General features: G+C 42.4%; 1 protein-coding gene across 2 annotated transcripts in view; it reads left to right on the top strand.

Moving 5' to 3' along the window:
* The window catches only part of MGMT (O-6-methylguanine-DNA methyltransferase), a 545,121-nt gene that overhangs the window by 72,212 nt on the left and 445,749 nt on the right, over positions 1 to 27,160 (top strand). For both annotated transcript variants that reach the window (XM_069753943.1, XM_069753944.1), the window contains exon 3: positions 8,437 to 8,564. In XM_069753943.1, coding sequence (XP_069610044.1) covers positions 8,437 to 8,564 — 128 coding nt within the window. The remainder of the gene's footprint in view (positions 1 to 8,436; positions 8,565 to 27,160) is intronic.

Raw genomic sequence — 27,160 nt, 5'->3', positions numbered from 1 at the left:
ACACGATCAGTAATAACAAATCTTTATTCATATACTAGAAAGTACATACAACAACGACAGTGCACATGTATATATTCAAATACAAAGACTAATATTATAAATAGTAACAACAGAGATGAAAATCCTAAAACTCTTTAGTTTTGTGCATGTTTGTTTTTAATATTGTTTTTATTCACTTATGTTTATCGGTCTAGGCATGTTGGTCACATACTTACCTCAACCTTTCTGTTTGGCGTATATGGAAATATTCATGATGGGTCCATGGATGATGATCAAGCTGTCTGACGCTTGAAGTGGAGCCATTAACCACGTTATTTGGAAGAATCCTGTTTGAGGAGAACAACTGTTATATAGTCTTATGGTGTTAAGCGCTTATGGATATAGTGATTGGTCATGTTAGGGCTAATATAGTGTGTAATAATGTTTGGTAGTACTATTTATGCATCATATATGTTTGTAAACAATGGTACCATCCTTGATAGTAGTACTGATCATGTATGTGGTGTCTGAGAGCGTGATAATATATCAGGCATGTATGTAGTCATGACTGGCCATGATTATTCTAACATGGTTGACACTGTGTATTGCGGTCCTATGTACATATGCTCATTTAATTTAGTTTCTATCATGATAGGTGTATACCACCATTGTTGCGTATGGTACATATGTCCATTTAACCACGTTTGGTATCATGCTATGTAGACATCTTAGTTGATGAGCATGATGAGTCAGTGTGCTGTGTTGGTGTACACGGGCAGTCATGGAGACTTGCGTCTAAATGGGATAGCGTAAGGGCGACATAAAGCTTTATATATACACTTTTTATCTATGGGTGTACATGGACCGTGCCACTGTGCACATTAGTTATGGTAGGTAGTTGGGTTGAGGTACATGATCGTTTCTTACCTGGCAGACGTCTTTTATGTTTACATGCAGACTAGAGCGCGACCCGCGCATGCGCTGTTGTTCGATGGGGGTGGCGGTGCTCTGTACGGGCATCGCGCTGCCTTGGTAACAGGCGCGGTCATGTGACCGGGCTTTGTTGCCGGGTGACGCGATCCTTGAGCGCCGCGCTCATCATCGGACGGCAACATGCCGGGAATTCGCCGCCGCAGCTGTACACAATTGGGCTATCTTAGCTTGTATATAATAGACGCCATGCATGCAGTTAGCTACCTCCTGACGAAGCTGCAGGACAGCGAAACGCGCGTCGGGGCCACCTGGGTACCGCGTATTCACCTATGCTATGGCTGCAGGTAATGGACACACAGGATTTTTTATATGGTAGATGGGTCGTAGCCTTGAGTTGGTACTGTTATTTCATATACTCTATATAGGCATTGGCCTATTGGTTGTGGCACATTGTCACCATACTGGTGATTATTTATATGTATATGGCCCATCTCTATGATTATATGGGGTGATAGTCTACCGCAGTATTATTATCATCTTTAGTATTTTCCGGGTATTCTACTCCACTAGCATAGGTGTTTATGGGCGACTCCAGTTTTGTATGTCTCTGTTGTCATATTGCATAGTCCATTGACAGCAGAGTTTTAGGATTTTCATCTCTGTTGTTACTATTTATAATATTAGTCTTTGTATTTGAATATATACATGTGCACTGTCATTGTTGTATGTACTTTCTAGTATATGAATAAAGATTTGTTATTTCTATTAATTATTGATCGTGTTTACTTCACCATCTCTATTGGTTGTAGTTGTTGAGTTGTGGAGAGGATCGCTTTACCTAGATTTAGAGGAGTGGTTTTTGGTGGTATGTATCACTTACTAGACTGCTTGATACAGTTTTGATAGAATCCCTGTTTTATCTGTTGTAGAAGTAATAGTGCTTAATTGCACAGCTGTGTATAACCCCGCCCACACCGCTGATTGGCTGCTTCCTGTGTACACTGTGCAGTCATCAAGCTGTCAATTAGTGGTGGGGGCGGGGTTACACAGATTCGCCTGACTGGCCTGCATGTGAGTTCTTGTCTGGCAGTGATAATATCCTGTTGATAACACACTTGATTGTATTGAAACTACAAGACACAACCTAATAAGTGACACATCACTGGAATCAGGATCTCTTGCTCTATATTATGCTGCTTTCAGATTTAATGGCAAAAACCAGCTGACAGATTTCCTCTAAGCATGAATCCTAGTAGCCACTGAGGCTCCAGTAGACTATCACCAGTTTCTTTAGTCATACTGGGACCCTAATAGCATAAAATAACAGTAATACTGACCTAGGATCTGCTCCTTGTGTTTTCTCTTCTGGCTGGATGGTTCAGAGTGAAATAGTTGGCCAGACAGAAGAAAATACGTTTCTCGATTAAATTATTTTTTTTAAAAAAAACCAACAACTTAAAAGAGCCTAAAATTGCAAAAAATGCAAAAACTATTTTTTTAATAATCCGTGTTTTTACATAGGTTTTGGATTGCAGTGCTGGTTAATAGCAATAACGAATACTGTGCAGCAAAGCCAAATACAACCTAATCTGCAATATCATTTAGAGCTACTTACTGCCAAACACACGAAAATACGTTAACCATCCTCGTAAGTGCAAGACCAGATGTACCTTTTATATATTTTGTCAGCTGTATGAGAAAGGGAAGTTTTCAGACTTAGTGGTAAAATATATTGTTTTTAAAATGCTAGCAGTGCCGTGTACCTGATGGGAAGACCTCACACATCCCATTTTTTGCGGCATGAATTAAAATTTAAAGGGAAGAAACATTGTAAGACCAAAATTTACAAATGTGTTTTGTAGATATTTGTAATTGATTTTAGTTTTTTCATTTCTCAGTTTTTTCATTTCTTTTCTCTTTATGACTCTTGTTTCCATGCATATGCTGAATATGGTATTGGTAAAACTACAGTCCATCGGATGGATATTGAACCACATGACATGTTGTTACGCTTTATAATGGCCACTTTGGTCATGATCATGTATGTTCCACTCTGATAATTGTATTACTTCTAAGATGGAAGGGAGAAGAGAACAGCTGCTGAAATACTTTGCTCAAGGAAAAGTTGCTTCTTATGTAAGAAACATTGTTGCTTTGCACCATAGTTCCTCTTAGCAGTTCTCTAGCCGTTCGGGAAGACATTAGATTACGTGGATCTTACTCAAACCTGGGATCAGCTGATTTTTTTTTCCAATGAGTTAAAGGGTTTTTTCTCATTATCTTCAAGAGTGCAATATACTTCTTTCTGACTCCTCCCCTGCCTTCCGACTGCACTCCTCCCCTGCCTTCCGACTGCACTCCTCCCCCTGCCTTCCGACTGCACTCCTCCCCTGCCTTCCGACTGCACTCCTCCCCTGCCTTCCGACTGCACTCCTCCCCTGCCTTCCGACTGCACTCCTCCCCTGCCTTCTGACTACACTGCTCCCCTGCCTTCCGACTGCACTGCTCCTCTGCCTTCCGACTGCACTCCTCCCCTGCCTTCCGACTGCACTCCTCCCCTGCCTTCCGACTGCACTGCTCCCCTGCCTTCTGACTGCACTCCTCTTCTGCCTTCCGACTGCACTCCTCCCCTGCCTTCTGACTACACTGCTCCCCTGCCTTCCGACTGCACTTCTCCTCTGCCTTCCGACTGCACTGCTCCCCTGCCTTCTGACCGCACTCATCCGCTGCCTTCTGACTGCACTCCTCCCCTGCCTTCTGACTGCACTCCTCCCCTGCCTTCTGACTGCACTCCTCCCCTGCCTTCCGACTGCACTCCTCTCCTGCCTTCCGACTGCACTCCTCCTCTGCCTTCCGACTGCACTCCTCCCCTGCCTTCCGACTGCACTCCTCCTCTGCCTTCCGACTGCACTGCTCCCCTGCCTTCTGACTGCACTCATCCGCTGCCTTCTGACTGCACTCCTCCCCTGCCTTCTGACTGCACTCCTCCCCTGCCTTCTGACTGCACTCCTCCCATGCCTTCTGACTGCACTCCTCCCCTGCCTTCCGACTGCACTCCTCCCCTGCCTTCCGACTGCACTCCTCCCCTGCCTTCCGACTTCACTGCTCCCCTGCCTTCTGACTGCACTGCTCCCCATGCTTTGATGATGGGCCTCTATTAGGGGAGAGATGGACCTCTTCTAATCAATGCTAAACTGCAGGGGGCTCCAACACCTGACACCCCCACCAAACAAAGGTTTTTCACTCCCACGGTGACCAAGAAGTAAGCCAAAGACATACTGATAGGGAATTTAGATTGTGAGCCCCAACGGGGACAGTGATGATAGTGTGTGCAAAACTGTAAAGCGCTGCGGAATATGTTAGCGCTATATAAAAATAAAGATTATTATTAATTTGACATCGATATCCCATCCTATAGATAGGTCGTTGATATTTGAGTGGCGGACAACCCCTTTAATTGTAATAATCAACACACCGGTCTCAATAGTACATAATTATATCTGGGTTTCTGCCACTCCTTGCAAACCGAATGTTTCTATTCATATAGTTAAGATCGTAAGTATTCAAAACTTTTTAGCTTATTAGCATAAATCTGTGCACCCGTCTCATTAATTGGTAACTTTGCATCCTGCATCGTTTAGATACACGTCCTTGCTTTTTGCAAGTCCAACAAGTCCAAAGAACAACACCAGAGGGCTCCTCGGATAACGCTCCATCCTATAATTTCAGATTACTGGTTAGAACAGGCATATAGAAATGCCGGGGAACAGCGATACTATTATTTTCTGGGCTGAACTCGCCGGAATTGTTTAAAGAGTTCATTAAATCAAATTCCACAATGCAGATCTAGTCAATTAGAGGACCATTCTGGTCGGCGGTCTCATTCTCCATTCTCTTATTTAGGATTAAGGCACTGGAAGACATGAAAGTCCCTTATACTTAATTGAGTGCAGTGTTTCTTGATTTGCATATATAGTACATCTGATTTGCATTGTACAAAACTAAACGCACAACTCTCAGCCCCCGCCGGCCGCCATACTAGAAACTTGAGAGTTGTAATACATTTTTTTTTCTCTTCTACATTCTGCTTATTTAAAATTCAGTTACAAGATAACCTCTTCTTTTTTTATTCTTTTAAAGAGATTTAATTGTTGTAACCGGGATTCTTTCGCTTTTTTTTTTTCTTTTTTTTTTTACTCCTATATTTGAAACTCTCATTGAGGGCAATTCTGAAGCCGCCATTAAAACGGTGTCAAAAGATTAATTCTCTAATCCCGATTCCTGTGAAAGCGAGGGATGAAAGAGACGAAACAAAAATGCATTTTATTTTGCAAATGATCCTTAATTTGCCATGAAAATCAATTCCTCTACTGTAGTCAATTAATATGAATAGCTTTTAGCTTTAGGTAAAATTGGTACTGATTAAACTGCTATGATCTTCGCAAAAGACATTGGCTCTTCATCTGGCGCTGCTATCCTGCCATGCGACTGCTTCCACTATGTCTGTGACATTGGCTGTTGGGCACGCAACGTGGCTGCATAATTGTAGAAGAGCAGAATCCTGTGAAAAACCCTTAAGGGCACATCCCACTACTATGGCTTTATGGAAATGTTCCTTGTATTGTATGTGCCACAATTGGTGTGAAATCTTGTTAGAAGCGCTTATTATTTTATTGCATATCGGGGTTAGCGGCTCGTAGACTTTCATAGTTCTCACCTTTTTTTTTATTAGTACAAACCCTGCCTGAATTTTACCCAATGGGTAATTACTTTACGAAAATGTATTTATCAAGTTTTCTCTTTTCCACCCCAAAAAAATGAAATATTGTCCTCCTTGTAAGGTTATTTCGTACATGGTTGTTTGGTACTGTAAAAAAAAAAATCTACACTTGTGAACAAACAGACGGATACAATTTTTGGTAAAGTTGGGCTGGGTGCCCACGATCCAGAACTAGCAGCGCATGTGTTCACCGGATTTACCGCATCCAATATACGTTCTATTGATGTAATTTCTCCTGCAGAGAAAAGCGTTTCCGCAAGAGAAATTGACATTCTGCAGTCTGGAATGACGCGCTGCATGTCGGTCTCCGCAGGTGAGTTGTGGGCGTCTGTGGGCTCACAATCTGAACCCCCTACTAGTGTTGAGCGAACGTGCTCGGATAAGGTGTTATCCAAACATGCTTGGGTGTGTCTTTGGCATGCTCGATTACTATGCTTGAATTGCCACGGCTGCATGTCTCGTGGCTGTTTGACAGCCACAACACATGCAGGGATTGGCTAACAAATAGGAAATCCCTGCATGTGTTGCGGCTGTTTAACAGCCGCGAGACATGGAGCTGTGGCAACTCGAGCATAGTATTCGAGCACACCGAAGATACTCTGTTAGCACCAGGGCTGTGGAGTCGGTAGGCCATTCACTCGACTCCTCAATTTCCATGACTCCGACTCCACCAAAATGGGCTCTGACTCTGACTCCACAGCCCTGCCAGGACTGTGGAGTTGGTAAGCCAAACCTCCGACGACTCAATTTCCATTACACTGACTCCGACTCGACCAAAATGGGCTCCTACTCTGGCTCCACAGCCCTGCCAGGACTGTGGAGTTGGTAAGCCAAACCTCCGACTCCTCAATTTCCATTACACTGACTCCGACTCCACCAAAATGGGCTCCTACTCTGGCTCCACAGCCCTGCCAGGACTGTGGAGTTGGTAAGCCAAACCTCCGACGACTCAATTTCCATTACACTGACTCCGACTCCACCAAAATGGGCTCCGTCTCTGACTCCACAGTCCTGGTTAGCGCACTAGTGTGCTCGGATAATACCTTATCTGAGCACGTTCGCTCTTTACTCCTCCCTTCCAGTTTGTCTTTGGAGTGTGGGATGAAACCCATGCAAACACAGGAAAAACATACAGACCTCATGCAGGTGTTGTCCTTTGAATCAAATTAGCCTAAGGATGTCCATGTTTAGCTCAGTGGACCCTAAATTCTTGCAGGCAGCACAGTTAACTAAATGAAACAGTATTCACCCTCCTGCACCAGCTCTCCACCACTGCTTTCGTCTCTGTGGTTTGGTTTCTGTGTTGAAATTATATCAAAAGTTCACATCACTAGTGCAGCCAGTCACTGTATTCAGAGACTCGCGCTGTCTACATCAATAGAACCGCTGAGCTTAGGCTTCTTTCACACTAGCGTCGGGCCCGGCCCATCGCAGTGCGTCGGGCCGAGGTTACCGACGCTAGCGTTGCCTCCGCCGCACAACGGGTGCAGCGGATGCTGCTTTTCAGCGCATCCGCTGCCCCATTGTGAGGTGCGGGGAGGTGGGGGAGGAGTTCCGGCCGCGCATGCGCGGTCGGAAAAGACGGTCCGTCGGCTGCAAAAAATGTTACATGGAACGTTTTTTGCGGCCAACGGTCGGCCGAAAAACGGCGCAACCGTCGCGCGACGGTTGCGACGTGTGGCAATCCGTCGCAATGCGTCGCGTAATGTTAGTCAATGGAGAAAAAACGCATCCTGCAAACACTTTTGCAGGATGCGTTTTTTCTGCAAAACGACGCATTGTGACGGATTGCAGTTAACGCTAGTGTGAAAGTAGCCTCAGTCATCGGCTGCATCAGTCACATGCAATGTCGGAGAATGCAGGCTTGCGCAACAAGAAAATATCACAAATCACTCGTGATGGAAATGGACCAATATTAGCTTTAATCACCGAGAATAGTTATTGTGTTGGCATTGTTAACCTGAAATACAGAGTTTAAGTTCTTGTCCTACTACTATCAGGAGGTGCGGAAAAGAGGGGGACCATATCTCAAGAATGGAGAGACACAGGAACAAAAGATTCAGGAGATCATTGTATTTATGCCAGTTAAAAAAAAAAAGAAGATATTTGTGGCATGACTTTAAGTTTGAGATGAAGTCACAAAGATCAGTTTTTTTTTAATGGGCCGAGAGTGATGACTTAGGATTGCAGAAGACAAGATCAGGACAGGATTAATACATGTATATTCACAATCCAAGCTTAGTCCAGCAGTCTGGATCAAGCACAAAAAATCTACAGAAGACAAAGCAAAAGAAAACAGCAGGGAACTCGCCACCAGGTCTGATAACCAAGGCGTTGGAACTACTGAAATGGTTCCTCGTTCCAGGGTTGTTGAGGTTGAGGTCACTCCGAGCAGAGAAGAGTCATGGTAGCGCATGTTGGCCTGCTGTGCTTTACATCGAGACCAAACACGTGATTATTTCAGCTCGTGCTCTTCGCAGTTATTATTAAGTGTCCTGCAGACACCTGAGCACCATTGTTTCCTGGTTTTGTTATGTACAAATAGTTCTTTGTACGCTCCTCTCCTTTCTTTCCTTATGCCAGATTCCAAAAGCCATAACGGAGTGTCGGATCAAACTTAACTTACCAATTTAGTTGTGTTCTCGTTTCTTTCCCTGATATAATTTTTTAAAGTTGATCATACTTTCTAAAAAAAAATCCAAAGCTCTTACATATTCTTTTATACATTTTTTTTTTTATTATAGATGGCGCTAGAAAATTGTAAGATGGAAGAGATGCTGGTTAAGAGCCCTGTGGGGAAGATTCAGATAACGGGCTGTCATCTGGGAGTGCATGATATTAAACTGCTGAATTTGGGTGTCCCTGAATCAGGGTAAGGTTTTTCTTTTTTGACTGTTTGTGGAGTTTTTAAAGCTTATGCGCACTTTGTGGTTACTGAGATCTTTTTTTCATATTTAACAAATTATCTCAAACACTGATTAGATCAAGGTGCATTAATTCCTGTCTTAAAAGCACAGCTCAACCATTGACTGCTTATATTTATTTTATTCGCTTACTGTATATGCTCGAGTATAAGGCTTCTTTCACACTTCCGTCTTCCAAATCTGCACAGGATCCGTCAAGACGTTGAAATGACGGATCCTGTGGAAAACGTGTGGACTGGGCCCGTCTTTCTGACCGACCCGTCGAGGCTATGTGCACCTGTTGTGTATGCGTCTACGCAGCGGTTTTCCGCTGCGAAAGCACATGCACAACACAAACCAGGTTAAAAAAAATAAAAAATCGCAGTATTCTCACCTACCGACGTCCCGCACAGCGATGCTCCCGGCAGCTAGCGTTCCTAGTAATACATTGCAAAATCTCGCGAGAAGTCGACTTCTCGCGAGATTTCGCAATGTATTACTAGGAACGCTAGCTGCCGGGAGCATCGCTGCGTTGGACGTCGGTAGGTGAGAATATTGCAATTTTTTGTATTATTTTTAACATTATATCTTGTTACTATTGATGCTGCATAGGGTCTTACAGTTCCAGTAAAGTGGATGCGATTTATAGAAATATTTTTTTTTATGGTGTGAGTTTCAAATCCGCAGCATGTCAATTTCTCTTGCAGCCACGTGAAGATTTTTCCTATAGACTTGCATTAGATGCGGGAAAATCCACAGGGAAAAAAACATACATGCTTCTTTAGTTTGTTTCCGCACTGGAAATTCATCAAGAACGCATGTAATCTGCACAGGACAGTACCAATATAGTTTTGTCAAAGACAAATACCAGGAAGTATCAAAGACAAAGAAGCTTTATTGAAAACCTAACACGCCAAAAAGAGGCAAAAACCGCGGCTTCAAAAATGCAGTAAAAACGAATGTAAAAAACATAAGGAACCTAATTTACGTAATAAGTGCAGAAAATCTGCAACATCAAAAACTCTACAAAAGCTCACTGGTGGTACGTAGCCTAAGGCAGATTTTTTTATTACTGTACCTTGATTGTGCAGTAAAAAATAAATAAAAAGTATATAAATTTTCTATCGTACTGTTATAAATGTGTTATCTAATTTCTGCCGTTAACACCGTAAGAACAAAACAAAAAGAACAATGTTAGAATAGCTGTTTAATTTCTGTAATAAAGTATAAAAACTGTACAATGAATTGCATGCACTCCAAAAAAAATAGTTTTCATAGATGGACAAAAACGTATTTTCTTTTCTCTTGCCGGGTTCTATTTTTGTTTAACACAAAACTGTTCTGGACATGTGACTGCATCGGTCAATCATTGGCCTGAATCTCTAAAAGTACAGATTTACTGTAGGTCGTCAGGGTCCAGACGGCCATATTTCAAAATGCAAAGACTGATCAAGGGTTTCCTAACTGGAACCTTCAGCCTTGTATATGCTGTATATCTGGATCAGGAGACTGGTGCTTGGTCTGGGCATATATGGACCATGATATATGGCCATCTGGACTCGGCCTAAAATAAAGTGGTGAGCTTTCACAATTACCACCAGACAATATTATACATTTGTTCTTATTATTATTAATACTCTTTTTTTAGTTATTATTTTTCTATTTTTTTTATCTAATCTACTATATAATTGTCTAAGGGTCACTTCCGTCTTCTGTCTGTCCTTCTGTCACAGATATTCATTGGTCGTGGCCTCTGTCTGTCATGGAATCCAAGTCGCTGATTAGTCGTGCAAAACGCCCACGACCATTGCCACGACCAATCAGCGACGGGCGCAGTCCGGCGGCAACATGGCCGCTCCTTCCTTCCTGCAGTCAGTGCCCGCTCCACACTCCCCTCCAGTCATCCAGTCAGCCCTCACACAGGGTTAATGCCAGCGTTACCGAAGCGCGGTGTACCGCACTCCATTAACGCAGCTATTAACCCTGTGTGACCAACTTTTTACTATTGATGATGCGTATGCAGCATCAATAGTAAAAAGATCTACTATTACAAATAATAATTTAAAAAAAAAACAACGTTATTCTCACCCTCCGACGTGTCGTCCTGTCCTCGGCAGTGCAAGCGGCAGGTTCCTGTTCTAAAGATGCTATGCGAGAAGGACCTTCCATGATGTCACGGTCATGTGACCGTGATGTCATCACAGGTCCTGCGCTCATACCAACCCTGGGACCGGAAGCTGACGCGTGCACCGCACACAGGCGACAGGACTACAAGGGCCCTTCAGAAGGTGAGTATATGTTTATTTTGTTTTATTTTTTAACCTGTTACATACGTAACTGGGCAATATACTACGTGGCTGGGCAATATACTACGTGGACATGCATATTCTAGAATACCCGATGCGTTAGAATCGGGCCACCATCTAGTGTGTATATATATATTAGTATGTATATTATATTAGTATTGATATTTTTATTAGTATTATTCTTTTTCTTTATATATATTTTATTTTTATTTGTTTTTGTATTTTGTGTGTGTATATATAATACATTTAATATATACTGTGCAACTCTTAGCATCCTAATCACCTGAGTTATAATTTTCAGGCATTCTGTATCAAAAGGAAAAGAAAAATGTGATGATGGAGATCTCGAGCGTATTTCTTTGAATATATCAAAAGTTTCCGAGACAATATTGCTATAGTGAGAAAAAAAAACCTACGGTATATGTTGGTGTGTGTTGAGTTTTTTGTATGCCGGCTGGTGCCAGAGAACAGTCTTGGTTTTTCTCATTGGCTCCAGCAGGTGAAGCGTTCCGAGTGTTCTCTCACAGCGTATCTTTTGTTTGGGACACAGGGGAGCCCCTCTTCAGCGCTCACAAATGAAAAGCTGCTAAGCCCTCCAGCCAGTGAAGCACGCATTCAGCTTTTTCTTCTACTCTTTTAAAAACACAGCCGATGCCAGTGTAACATTGTGTTTTATTGTTTGAAAGACAGATTTTTTTTTTCCACTCTTTTTTTTTTTTTTATTCATTTTATTATTATTTTTTTTTCTTGGGGGTCTATAATGGTTATTTTTGCAGTGAATGTAAAATTAGTGGATTTTTGTTTCTTTCTTCAATTACTTTTTAGAATTCAATTTTAAAGGAATGTTAAGAGCTTTTCTTGTATGTAAAAAGTAGCCAGAAATTTACGGGAAGTTCTCCTTAAGACTGGATATCTAGTTACGATATTTTTTTTAACCTTTTTATTTATAAAGAAAGATGAATGAATTTTGCAACGTTATGTCATAAGTAGTGATGAGCGAACGTGCTCGGACAGGGTGTTATCCGAGCCTGTCTGGGAGCTAACCGAGTGTCTTCTGCATGCTCGAAAAATTATGTTTGACTCCCTGTGGCTGCATGTCTCGCGGCTGTTTGACAGCCCCAACACATGCCTAACAAACATGAAATCCGTGCATGTGTTACAGCTGTCCCAAACAGGCGCTAGAGACGCAGCCGCGGGGACTCAAACACATTTTTTGAGCACGCCGATGGCACTCGGTTAGCACCCGAGCATGTTCAGATAACGCCTTTTCCGAGCTCATCACTAGTCATAGTTAAACGTTTAACTTTTTAGTTTACATTTATACTAATTATTACAGATTCATTGATTTACTCATGTTGTGTATAACTTTCCAGATGATCATTCGCATCTAAAGCTAAATGTAGAATCCCGTTTTCCAGATATCAGAGAAAAGTCTACTGTAAGAGCCTTAAAAAAAATGCTCCGTATTTTCAGCATATGCAGCAGAGCTTTGAGCAATTTTTTGTCGTTTTCTTTATAAAAAATAATATAAATAGTGCAACAATGTAGAAAAATAATTAGGGTAATGCAGAGGGGGTGCCCAACTTGAACGTAATTTGCGTTATGAAGGAGGGTTCACAACGGGAAGGTACCGGAAGGGGGGGGGTAAACAATAGCGATATTACAACATTTAGAGATTTAAGAGAATTTAATTATTTAAGTAGCGTGAAGTAAAAATAGAAATGGATGGATCTCGGGCGAAATGGCCGACATGTCAGCAAAAATGAATTCCTGAATAGACCAAACCCGTCAAATATGCAACCTCACATTTTTGGTGCCAAACATTGTACAGTTTTAGGGTAATGGACACAGAGTTTTTGACATAAAAATCAATGTAAAAAAAAAATAGTTTTCAAAAGTATTAGGAATTTTTTATCACATTTTTTGTGTGTGCGGCGTTTTTTTGCTTCTTCCATTGATTCAGTAGTCAAATCTAAAGAGTGTTTTGTCTCGTAAGCAGAAACACTTCAAGAATTGACATGGATTTTTTTTTTTAGTACCTTAAGTGGGTTTCTCATACGGATTGTCAAAAAGTCCATATGACAATGCCCCGAGTACAACTTATTTCCCTCTGAATTTTAAATGATAGTTAAAAGAAAAAAAATCACCATGAATTTTAAGTTTTTTATTTTTTTTATTTTATTTCTTTACATTTTGCACATTCATTTTTTTTCTTCAAATCCTATAGTGAAGCTTGTAGCAGAAATATGTGTCATATCATGTGCGTGTATAACAAAGAAAATGCAAACCAGGTTGGAAGTGTTTTTGGGTGCAAGATAAAGTGAACCTGTCACCAGGCTTGGCCGATAAGAGATACGCCCATCACCTTTCAGGGCTGATATATGGCATTCTATAATACTGTACATCTGACCCCCAACTCGACCTGTAAGAGAAGAAAAGCAACTTTTATTATACTCACCTGCGGGGTGGTCCGGTCTGATGGGCGTCGTTCTTCTTGAGCCGGCACATCCCTTCTTCCTGCGATGCCGCTCTCCGGCTTGCTTCGTGTAGATGCACTTCCGGCTTGATTTGCATATGGCATCTACACTAGATTTCACTCTCTACAAGGCTGGGAACACATTTGCGAGTGTCATGCGAGAAACTCGCATCAAGTCCCGACAATGCCGCCGGCATTCGGGACTGGAGTTTGTGGCTGCATGTATTTCTATGCCGCCGCACCCTCTGGTCCCGAGTGCCGGCGGCAGTGCCAGGACTTGATGCGAGAGATTCACGCGAGTTTGAACTCGCAAGTGTGACCCCGGCTTAAAAGAGATATTAATTTTATTGGGGGACAAGCGGCTTTACAGCCATACCCCTACTTCTATATTCAAAAATGCACTGACAGGTTCCCTTTAATGTAACATCTTGTGCCATTGGTGTTGGTTATGAAAATACACAAATAGAGAATATTAAGCAGTTAAAAATTTGTACAAAGTATTTGCATTCACCTTTTCATGTTGCTTTTATTTGTGAAAATTTTGTAGACTGATGCTCAAGCCTGAGCTTTCTTTAATAGGATACTCATATCTTAAACATTCATGGTGATTGGACCGCCGTTTTTCCGACAAAATTTATCCCAGGTGAATAAAGTATGCTCCCCACCAATCAAGAAAACAAAGGGTCCCAAAGTCCTATGTGAGTGCTATCTGCATGAGTCCCATAGAGAGTGGGTATAGCAGTGATTACACATTTTCACCACCACTACCGTGGACTTCTAACATAGTAACATAGTAACATAGTTAGTAAGGCCGAAAAAAGACATTTGTCCATCCAGTTCAGCCTATATTCCATCATAATAAATCCCCAGATCTACGTCCTTCTACAGAACCTAATAATTGTATGATACAATATTGTTCTGCTCCAGGAAGACATCCAGGCCTCTCTTGAACCCCTCGACTGAGTTCGCCATCACCACCTCCTCAGGCAAGCAATTCCAGATTCTCACTGCCCTAACAGTAAAGAATCCTCTTCTATGTTGGTGGAAAAACCTTCTCTCCTCCAGACGCAAAGAATGCCCCCTTGTGCCCGTCACCTTCCTTGGTATAAACAGATCCTCAGCGAGATATTTCTAGCACTAGAACGCTTATCCTCCTCCTCCTTGAAGAGACTATTTCCATACCTTTTTTCCCAGGAATCATTGAATTACCTAGAAGTCTACATAGGCCAACTTTGTACTTTTGTCAAGGAAAATGAACCCCCCAGATCTACATTAAAGGCCTCTCACTCAATCAAACAGTCTCCTATTTTACTCTGACGAGGTGCAAGAACCTTGAAACTGCTGTCTGCAAATGGATGTATTTACCCTTTGGAGAAGGTTTTTGTTTAGCTTTATGAACGTAATATAGGACAAAGCTCTTTAAAGGGTTAATATTAAATTCTAGGATTGCTCGCTCCAATAGCTGGCACTAGAGATCCAATTCTCTACATCTTTATACAGGCTATTTGCATACAACCAGCTCGTGCACACAGGAGACTCTGGGACCCCCATTCTTAGGATCCGTGGGAGTTCCGCTGGTTGGACCCCATCTACTTGACTTTCCCGGTAAATAAACTTATTAAAAGATTTTGTCCAAGTCTAACTAGACTAATAGGCAGGTATCTGCTACCTACCTGCCTGTTGTGCACAGCGCGGATCTTTGCCGGCACAGAGCAGTCACAGACCGCTCCTGCCGGCGATTCAGTGGCTTCTGCTGACGTCACCTCGACAGAGCAGCTGCCTCTTTTCTGCTCTGCTCTGTTGACAGGGCATACCTGCCGATGTTATGTTCATTGACCGCTGGCTCCTCAGGGCCCAGCTTCAGGAAGTCAGTTATCAGTCAGCATGATGTCGGCAGTCATGTCTTGTTAACACAACAGCTTGGAAGTGGAAGAGTTGTTCTGTTGACATCGTGCAGCTGAATCGCTGGCAGGAGCATTCAATGACCGATCTGTCCTGACACCGGGTAGTTAACAATTACACTTTTTTTAAACCCATAGTAAAAATAAAAAGTCCTAGATAACCCTTTTAAGGGTTCCAGAAACAAAATGTATATACGGTTTAATGCAGATAGGAACTTTTCGCCCTCCCTCTAAATTCAATAACCAGGTATGCGGGGTGCAACCACATGTTATATTTTAGGGCTCATGCATACGCCTCTATTATGGATCCACTTAGTGTAGATCTATATTATGCTGCCATAGCCTGGTATGAGTTCAGATACCGTACCATTGTGTTACCCCAATTTTTTACAGATGCATATCTCAGTATGGCAGGCCTGAGTGACTGCAGGTTGGTATTTTGGAACCATACAGGGGTCCTACACATGGTTTTACAATATACCTGGACATGATCTTAAAAATCTAGGAAAAATGTAAAGTATGAATGGTTAGCAACATATTGTAATCTAATTTCCATAGTGAGCGCAGGTTGTATTCAGACTGTTGGATACCTATTTAATTTTTTTTCCCCCTATTTATTAAAACTTTTCAAGCAGTAAAAATATTTTACTTGTTAATGATTGAAAGTGGGAAAAATTAATAGCATAGATCTCGAGAACCTCCAAGATGTCTCCTTTTAACCATGCCGAAGCAGATTTCGTTCCTACTGTACGTAGTTTAATTTCTTTGATAGGGTTCAGTAAGCAAATGCAAATAGATTTAATGATTTGCATCAGTAGATCATTTCTCAGTTTAATATCCTGAGATATTTTGGTCAAGGACTTTTCCTTTTTGGTGGCTGGCAGTATTTCATATAATAAAAAAATATTAATGCTGGATATATTATGATACATTCAAATGAAATGATCTATTTTAACCATTTATTCATGGGAGTATTTTTCAAGGAGCTGCTTCTGTCAGTCTGGTGACAGTAAAAAAGGAATCTATCTTAAAAGAAAATGGAAGAACTCTTAAAAATGAATATGGAACAGTTATATTAATGCACTTTTAAGGAATAATCATTACGGTTTTGGGTTCTGACGTGAGATGATTGCCTGTAGGCCTCAAAAGTCCTGAGCCACAAAAAGGGTCTTTAAAAAGACAGAATGCAAATGCATTATTCTGTCAGAAATGAAAAATACTTGCTTCAAACAACTCCAAAGATAGCCGAAAAAAAAAAAATGCCAGCATGGTGGTTCACATCATAAGTACTTTTTTATTTTATTCTATTTTATTTTTTTTGCTTTAAATGCTTTAGGAAAACTAGGATTTCGAACGGGATGTAATAAAGTTTGATTGATATTTAATAAATATAATAAAATTCTTTTGAAGGCAATAAAAAAATAAATCCTAATGGAGAAACCAACTGGAAGTGACTTCATAAGGTCTCCTATATTACTATCGAAAGCCATGTGCACACAAAGTCTTTTAAACTCTAGTGAACCCACCAAGGTTTTCAAGCAGAAGATGCTTCAGGAAATTCCGGTGTTTTCTTTTTTTTTTTTATTCCTGACGTGTCTTTTCGTGTCTTTTTTTTTTTTCAGTTGTTTCCTGAGCGTTTTTCTGATGGTTTTGAAGTCAATAATACTGGAATAACAATAAGCACAATAGGGTTTTAGCGGGGTTACAGTGAGGAGACCAAAGGCCATGGTACTAGTCTGGTAAAGGTTGTGTAACCACAACCACCAAAAGCTCAAGGCTGACGCAGACCCACAAAATGAAAGAACTGAAGTGCAATACAAGGGTTAATTCTGTGCCACCAGTAGATCAAGGATAGAGGATAGAAGCGTCATCCAGAAATGCGATTTGTCAACGCGTTTCGAAGTTCAAAACGTCTTCATCAGGACATTGTGGCTCTTCAAAACGCGTTGACAGATAAATCGCATTTCTGGATACCGCTTCTATGCTCTTCCCTTAATCTACAGGCGGTGCGCAATTAACCCTTTTATTCCATTTCAGTTAGTTTCTAATGATTTTAGCAGCGGGGTCTTTTTTTTGAAGGTTTTTCTATGGTTCTTGTGACTTTTTTTTTCCCAGTCATTTATTTTCACTCCATAGAATAATGAAGAAACAATTAGTGTTTTTTTTAAAGCAAAATCTATGGCAAGACGACCGGGCTTTCATGTAAAGTACTGAGCATCTCCTAAGCCGAATACGCCAGGAGAATAGTGAGGTTATTTTGCATTTTTGGAAGCTAGAAGCAGTTAAAAGACGTTCAAAAGCCTGAACGTGTGCACAGCAAGTCATTTTTACCTAGAAATGCATATCTTCACTCCTTTGCGCGTTTTCTGATGGGGCGGTTCAATTTATAATCCATAAAAAGCAAGAAAAAAGCTGAACGGCATTAAGAAACAGGTGAGTACTCACTGTTTGAGCAGTCTTATTAGAGTCCAGTAGGATGAGCTGAGTCGACTACCCCACCAAACGGTAATCAACTGGAATAAGGCGTGCTTGCTTGAAAAAACATGATTGGAAATCCAAACAGGAAGAAAATAGCAGCACCACACAAGTCTTCCAGTAAAAAACAAAACAAAAAACCTTTGTCCTTTATTTTAACAACGTGCTGTGGACATGGTTACAGAGGGCAGGATAATTGCAAAACGAACTGGTTAGGTTAATGGACTACGGCCGTTTCGCGTGGTATACGCTTCAACGGGTCCAGATTTTTTTTTTTTTTACTGGAAGACTTGTGTGGTGCTGCTATTTTCTTCCTGTTTGGGTTCAATTTATAAATTGCAACTCACTACATGTATTTGTATACCAGAACAAAGAACTTTTGACGTTCAAAAGGCATAGTTTTTATAAAGGTCTTCCCCTTCATTTATTTTATTTTTCCAATGCGTACATGTTTTTAATGGATTAATAATAAAATCACAGTTTTATCTCCTATTGAATTTGGAAGCTGGACCATTTTTTTTTTTACAAGCCTGCATCTACAAACGCTGGGCGGTGGCGTGGCCTCGTGCTTTCAAACAATTTGGGATGCAAAGAGTGAGCTCATGTTTTTTCTTTGTACTTTGAACTGTATTTTGGTTATGACACGTTATCATTTACGCACACAATTGGTAATAACCACAATTGGAGGTCCAAACACTGAGACACCTACCGATCCAATAGGCAGAATGGTGCTCCATTCAAAGCTTGAGATAAATCACTGAGTCCAACTTTTGCCAATGTCCGGCAGTACTGTAGAGATTTGAAAGGAGCTACTTGTACATTCATGAGGACATAAATTCCCCATTCTGGTGATCAGTTCGGGTTCCAAAAGTTGGACTCTAATATCTGGTAGTTATTGTTAAGACTGGCGATCGGTAGAAGTCTCAGCATCTGGTCCCAAAGATCTAGTAGTCCTCCTCTTTAACTGTAGATATTTGATGACTTGCTTTAACTAGAATACACATTTATGACACTCTTTCATTCACTGTTTTTGGAGTCCATGTGTGTTTGTTTAATATCTCAACCTTATTCTAATATTTTACATAGATTTTCATTAAAATTTCCCTGTTCTGATGTTCAATAAGAGTTTCAGCCTTGGAACCCAAAGTCTAGCAGTCATCATCTATACTGTAGATAGGTGATAACTTGCTTTAACTGGTATACACACTAAAGGTACTTCTACCAGTCACTGTTTTTGAAATCTATGGGTGTTTATTTAATATCTCTAACTTATTCTAATATGTTACCTAGATTTTCTATTAAATTTCCCTGCCCTGAAGTTTTAGCAGCTGGACCGCAAGATTTGGTAGTCATCATCTATCCTGTAGATAGATGATAAACTTGCTTTAACAGGTACCGTATATACTCGAGTATAAGCCGACCCGAGTATAAGCCGACCCCCCTAATTTTGCCACAAAAAACTGGGAAAACTTGTTGACTCGAGTATAAGCCTAGGGTGGAAATGCAGCATTTACCGGTGAATTTCAAAAATAAAAATAGATCATTATTTCCCCATAGCTGTGCCATACAGTGCTCTGCACCGTTCATTGTGCCCCATATCTGTGCCCATATACGGTGCTCTGCTCCGTTCATTGTGCCCCATTGCTGTGCCATATACAGTGCTCTGCACCGTTCATTGTGCCCCATATCTGTGCCATATACGGTGCTCTGCTCCGTTCATTGTGCCCCATTGCTCTGCCATATACGGTGCTCTGCACCGTTCATTGTGCCCCATATCTGTGCCCATATACGGTGCTCTGCACCGTTCATTGTGCCCCATTGCTGTGCCATATACGGTGCTCTGCACCGTTCATTGTGCCCCATTGCTGTGCCATATACGGTGCTTTGCACCGTTCATTGTGCCCCATTGCTGTGCCATATACGATGCTCTGCACCGTTCATTGTGCCCCATAGAAATCTCTGCCGCCGCTGCTGCAATAAAAAAAAAAAACACATACTCACCTCCCTTGATTGCAGCTCCCGGCGTCTCGTTCCGGCGCCTCCATCTTCCCGGCGTCTCTGCTCTGACTGATCAGGCAGAGGGCGCCGCGCACACTGTATGCGTCATTGCGCCCTCTGCCTGAACAGTCAGAGCGCAGACGCCGGGAAGATGGAGGCGCCGGCCGGGAAGATGGAGCGGCGCCCGGCGGCTGGAACGAGGACAGGTGAATATGCTATACTTACCTAGTCCTGGCGATCCTCGCGCTGTCCCTCTGCCTGGTCTTCGGTGCCGCAGCTCTTCCTGTCAGCGGTCACCGGCACCGCTGATTAGAGGAATGAATAGGCGGCTCCGCCCCTATGGGAGGTGGAGCCGCTTATTCATATCTCTAATGAGCGGTCCCACGTGACCGCTGAAGAGGGGAAGAAGCTGCAGCACAGAAGCCCGTGGGACGGCAGGGACAGCGCGAGGATCGCTGGGACTAGGTAAGTATACCTCAGCGCCCTCACCCCCTCACCCGCCGACCCTGCCACCCACATTGACTCGAGTATAAGCCGAGAGGGGCACTTTCAGCCCAAAAATTTGGGCTGAAAATCTCGGCTTATACTCGAGTATATACGGTATATAACATTAAGGCAATCTACTATTCATTGTTTTTGGAGTTCATAGATGTCTATGATCAATAACCGCTACTTATCCTTAAAAATTTTACCTGAATTTTAATGTCCCTTGGATTTGATGAGTCTTATCTGCTGCCCCAATAACGTCTTTATATCCTATTCTATTTTTATACTGTATATAGAGAGTTTCAGATTTCTTTGTGTTATAATATAAGCTGAGCAAGGAAAAATTCTGCTATTAGCATACAATGGATCACTTATCATGGAGGTGACTTTTTTTTTTCTTATTTTTTTAATGTAAATAAGAGTCGTTGCGGAGACAGGCGCAGGCACTATTCCTTTGGTAGTCCGTTTAGAAGGCAGATGTGCTCGGTGATTTACTATGCATCACCTTAGCCATCATTCCCATAAGTATTAATTTTAACTCCACTAATAAGAAACTGAACAAAAGTGGAATTATGAGTTCAGTAGTGTTCTATGAAAGGTCAGTTGTTAAAAAGGCAGACTCTGACATTCTGAGAAAAAGGTGCCTTCATTAATCATCCTGATAGGATGGCGCTGGATATACTTGACCAATACCAGTAAACCTTACATCTTAATGTTATTACCAAGACTCTTTAATCTTTTGCACCCAAATAAGTTTTTTTTTTTGCCCTCATTCTGTTCTTCGTTCGATGCTAATCATGTATTTAGCGCCTGAGAATGAACTTTATTTTTTATATATTTATTTACTTATACATATTATGTCATCATTTAGGTTCTTGGATATTTAATTTTGGCTTTACCGCTAATATTGGGCAATTGGTATCAACCTTATCCTTATTTATAATTTATTTTGTGGTACATTTCATGTTTAGTCTTAGTCATGTTCCAGTACTATTTTGGATAGTTTTATAGTTTACACAAATATGTTAAGAAGTATGAACATTTTTGTAAGGATTTTATGGTTTTTTTTTAACAGTGATGAACGTAGACAAAGTCAACAATTAGTAAACAAACTTTCGTAGGATCTCTCCATCCCAATTATTGGCCAGTGTAATCATGCCGGCAAAACACTTTTTCGTTGGTTTGCCGGTTAGTTTATGCTATCATTAAAATTATTGTTATCAGATGGTCCAGTATTTAAATAGGTGATATGCTGCCAATTGCGTGATACTGCATGGGGACAGATGAACTGTATTAACGATCATTATGTTCTTGTCAGTCCTTTTTTGCAAGTGTAAACAGGCCAATGAATGAGTGCAGATCCGCTGATACAGTTAATCAGCGCTCATCAAAGGGAATCTGTCAGTAGATTTATGCTGCCCGAATCACAACCATCATAAATCAGAGCCTGCCTGAGTAATTGCAGCCTTGAAAGTTTTAGGGTGCTTTCACATTACGTTTAGGGACACGCTTGGTGGCCCTGTCGGGGCATACGTCCGAACCCTCTGCAAAACAGGATTCGGACGCATGCGCACACTGGACTATAGACTGTAATGGTGATGTTAGACTGAACGTGCTCTCTGATGTTCATCATTTTCGGGAGTGTACGCCTACAGGAGGCGGACACTCAAAAATAATGAACATCAGAGAGCACGTTCACTCTGCCATCACCATTACAGTCTAGGGCCCGTCTGCGAGTATGTCCGATTCCACTTTTGCATGGGGTTCAGACGTATGCGCCGATAAGGCCAAGGAGCGTGTCCCTAAACGCAATGTGAAATCACTCTTACTCTAAAATATTCCTGAATTTCACATGAAACGTAGTTTGATGAACTGTTTACTATAGGGAGACACATGACTAGTCCAGGGTGGTCCCCGGCCGGCTTCTTCCTGCCCCTCTTTGATAGGTCTCTCCATATGAACACACAAGGGAGAGACTTTTCAGTCACCTTGAGTGTGGTAGGAATAAGCCGGTTAGGGCCCACTGTGGATAAGTTAGTTCTCTTCTTAAAGTCCCTGATTGACTTTTAAGACTGTTTACCTTAAAAGGCGTGGTTCAACCCTTTAACAGGCTACAAATGCACAATTAGGATAGGTCATCAATATCAGATTTGGGTGGGTCCAGACCTTGGCACCTCCTCCATAGATCAGCACACTAGAAGTAGCACAGTTGCATACGTTGTTTATTGGCTGATAAATGGTTCTTCAAGTTATCTCCAATTCATCTTTAAAAAAACCAAATAATAAAATGATATTTGGCAAAATTGAGTGACAACTAAACTTAAACTTTCTGCATATTATAACGTTAATAGTTTTTGAAAAAAACTAAACTGAATTACAGGCACTTAAACTTCTGGAGGAATTTGTTAAGACTGGCATTCTAATTTATTCTAATTCTCATGACATTCTAATTTATTAGAAGGTGCATGCCTCATTATAAATTAGCCACATTTCTGGCAGTCCATGCACCACAAAATCATATTGGCATATGTTTATGCAATAATGTATTATGTAATGTAAATTATACTAAATTTGCCGGCCACTTTTAAAATACAAACCGAAAAAAAACTCACTATGAGGGTCTGGAAAATGGGAAAAATATAATTACGGTATTCTACAACTATATCATGCGCCTTTATTCGTGTTTACGCAAAAATCATTTTGCCCTGGTGTTCAGGTGTTTTTTGGGGACTCTTTGAGGTCCACTATATTCTGTAGAAGTAATTCTAGGAGCGTGAGATTGGAACTTGCCATTTCTTTAGTTTTATCTGAAGTAAGGACCCCCAGTGGGCGTTAGGATCTGTAATACAGCTGTATACATGAGTCTCTACTGTGCCATCATTTATATAAAGGTCCTGCATTGACTGAATTTCAAGATTCACGCGGCTACATTCTTCTAAAATTATTTATTTTTCTCCCTTGTAGCCAAAGTTAAACAACAATTTTAATATATGGGCTGAGTTGATAATCGATGACTTGTATGGATTACATTACTCTTACATAGTCTACCTATTGGTATATGGTTTTGTAACTTTACTTTTTAGCTCTACTTTTTAAGAAAAATTCTCTGCTTTCAGCTGAAAACAGTTTGTAACATTGCTGGAACTCATGGTGATCAGCTGTAATCTGTACAGGAATTCAATTCAAGTGTTCAAATCAATTTAATATTTTAAATAAAAGGGGGAGTAGCCAGTGTGAGACATGTAGTGACTGACAGTCTGCTCTCCGGATCTACATATCTCACACTGGTAATGCTACCTTTCATTTAAAATAATCTCTGGAGTCAAATTTACAGGGAGATCTATGTCCGGCGCATAGATCTTAACAGCTTATTTACGTATTAAGTAATAGATGGATTTCTTTGGAATAAGATATCAGTTTGCAGATATCAAGGTATCATTTTATCATTTCATCCAACTTTCTATGACCTACATGCCCATGTAGACGGCTTAGTAGGGTTCATCCTACTGACAGATTAATATATATATATATACCGTATATACTCGAGTATAAGCCGAGATTTTCAGCCCAAATTTTTGGGCTGAAAGTGCCCCTCTCGGCTTATACTCGAGTCAATGTGGGTGGCAGGGTCGGCGGGTGAGGGGGTGAGGGCGCTGAGGTATACTTACCTAGTCCCAGCGATCCTCGCGCTGTCCCTGCCGTCCCACGGGCTTCTGTGCTGCAGCTTCTTCCCCTCTTCAGCAGTCACGTGGGACCGCTCATTAGAGATATGAATAAGCGGCTCCACCTCCCATAGGGGCGGAGCCGCCTATTCATTCCTCTAATCAGCGGTGCCGGTGACCGCTGACAGGAAGAGCTGCGGCACCGAAGACCAGGCAGAGGGACAGCGCGAGGATCGCCAGGACTAGGTAAGTATAGCATATTCACCTGTCCTCGTTCCAGCCGCCGGGCGCCGCTCCATCTTCCCGGCCGGCGCCTCCATCTTCCCGGCGTCTGTGCTCTGACTGTTCAGGCAGAGGGCGCGATGACGCATATAGTGTGCGCGGCGCCCTCTGCCTGATCAGTCAGAGCAGAGACGCCGGGAAGATGGAGGCGCCGGAACGAGACGCCGGGAGCTGCAATCAAGGGAGGTGAGTATGTGGTTTTTTTTTTTTTATTGCAGCAGCGGCGGCAGAGATTTCTATGGGGCACAATGAACGGTGCAGAGCACCGTATATGGCACAGCAATGGGGCACAATGAACGGTGCAAAGCACCGTATATGGCACAGCAATGGGGCACAATGAACGGTGCAGAGCACCGTATATGGCACAGCAATGGGGCACAATGAACGGTGCAGAGCACCGTATATGGCACAGCAATGGGGCACAATGAACGGTGCAGAGCACCGTATATGGCACAGCAATGGGGCACAATGAACGGTGCAGAGCACCGTATATGGCACAGCAATGGGGCACAATGAACGGTGCAGAGCACCGTATATGGGCACAGATATGGGGCACAATGAACGGTGCAGAGCACCGTATATGGCACAGCAATGGGGCACAATGAACGGAGCAGAGCACCGTATATGGGCACAGATATGGGGCACAATGAACGGTGCAGCACCGTATATGGCACAGCAATGGGGCACAATGAACGGTGCAGAGCACCGTATATGGCACAGCAATGGGGCACAATGAACGGTGCAGAGCACCGTATATGGCACAGCAATGGGGCACAATGAACGGTGCAGAGCACCGTATATGGCACAGCAATGGGGCACAGTGAACGGTGCAGAGCACTGTATATGGCACAGCAATGGGGCACAATGAACGGTGCAGAGCACCGTATATGGCACAGCTATGGGGCACAATGAACGGTGCAGAGCACTATATGGGGCACAGCTATGGGGAAATAATGAACGGTGTAGAGCACTATATGGCACAGCTATGGGGAAATAATGATCTATTTTTATTTTTGAAATTCACCGGTAAATGCTGCATTTCCACCCTAGGCTTATACTCGAGTCAATAAGTTTTCCCAGTTTTTTGTGGCAAAATTAGGGGGGTCGGCTTATACTCGGGTCGGCTTATACTCGAGTATATACGGTATATATATATATATATATATATATATATATATATATATATATATAGTGATGCAGTGACCCCTGTTACAGGTGGGGAGCCCTGTATGGTCTCCCCGGAATACGCATGGAGGCGTATTGAGGCCATAGGAATGCATGGCAGTCGCAGGCATAACTATGGTGTTAAGACAGAGTCCGGCATTATTGTGAATGGCCGGTATGTGTGACGCAGAGGAATATACTCTGCACTGTCAGCCTGAAGTAAGGATGTTCTGGGACCTGTAGTCCCACAAGTAATTGTGTTGTTTTAGAGGGAGGCTGGCAGGACTAGTTCAGAAAGCTGAGCGGGTTGAACTAGCCACATACACACCACCCATCTATGGGAGTGGTTACAAGTATGTAATATGACCAGGGTGTGGGTGACATGGTTTTCCTGTGTATGGACCTGAATGGTTCTTCGCTGGAAGGTCATGTGAGAGGAACGGTCTGGGTGTTGGGAGGTCCAGAGTGGGGACTGAATCCCTGAAGAGCACGTGGGGAGGCCTTGGACCTGGGGGCCTGTGTGTTGGATGGTCCCAGGTGGGGACGGACGTTCTGAATAGCGCACAGAGAGGCAGTGTGTGCACAGTCCGTGATGGCACTGCATTGGGGGAGCTACAGCCCACCTGAGGATCTGGACTGACTGATGTGTGCCTGCCAGGCAAGTTGGTGATCCCAGTTTGGCAGTTTCCCTGGAGGAGAGAGGACTGAAAGGAGGTCAGCGTGTGGAGCAGGAGCTCCAGAAAGGTAACAACCGGGAAGGGGGCTATCATAACGGCGGATACGTATCTGCCAGTGGAACAGACTGTTGGTGCTTGTGTTCCACGGACATTGATGAACTGTTCGGCGGACGGTCACCAATGGTAACTGGACGAAGTGAGAAGTCCAGCTTGATTAGTGATTGTCAGTTGAAGCAGTATGTGAAATGTATGTAATCAACTCCATGTCCCAGTTTATGCTGCATAAAATACACCGGATAGACTGTTTTGTGTTAAAACCGTGCCCGTGTGCATTTATCCCGTTGCCAAGCGAGTATTCCCCTACTCGTTAGTGAGCGCCATCTCTCAATATATACTGTATATATTATTATTATTATTTTGAGACACATATATATTTCTTGCTGCAGCATTCTGCCCAATCAGGGAAAAAAAAACCAAGGTTCCGCTCTCTTCAACATAAGCACATCTCTGGAGGTCTCATCTCCAGAGACACTGAATACTGAATGAGTCCAAAGGCTCCACATTTAGCTTCTGGACCACACCCTGGGGTGGGGAGATATATGGTGAACAGCCTCCCACCCACTCTTCAGCTGTTCACAAAACCCAGCCCTTAACATGGCCAATTAACCCCTCTCAGCCCTTAGTATGCTGGAACATTTTTCAACTTTCATATCACTGATGCTAACATCCTGAGTGACACACATCTCCCCTCCAGTATTTTACCAGTGACCATCTCACAGTAACATAGTAACATAGTAACATAGTTAGTAAGGCCGAAAAAAGACATTTGTCCATCCAGTTCAGCCTATATTCCATCATAATAAATCCCCAGATCTACGTCCTTCTACAGAACCTAATTGTATGATACAATATTGTTCTGCTCCAGGAAGACATCCAGGCCTCTCTTGAACCCCTCGACTGAGTTCGCCATCACCACCTCCTCAGGCAAGCAATTCCAGATTCTCACTGCCCTAACAGTAAAGAATCCTCTTCTATGTTGGTGGAAAAACCTTCTCTCCTCCAGACGCAAAGAATGCCCCCTTGTGCCCGTCACCTTCCTTGGTATAAACAGATCCTCAGCGAGATATTTGTATTGTCC

This window comes from Ranitomeya imitator, chromosome 2 (assembly GCF_032444005.1).
Source record: "Ranitomeya imitator isolate aRanImi1 chromosome 2, aRanImi1.pri, whole genome shotgun sequence".
In the NCBI taxonomy this organism is placed as follows: Eukaryota; Metazoa; Chordata; class Amphibia; order Anura; family Dendrobatidae; genus Ranitomeya; species Ranitomeya imitator.
Note: the sequence above shows the minus strand (reverse complement) of the source record. Positions and strands in the feature narration are given on the sequence as shown.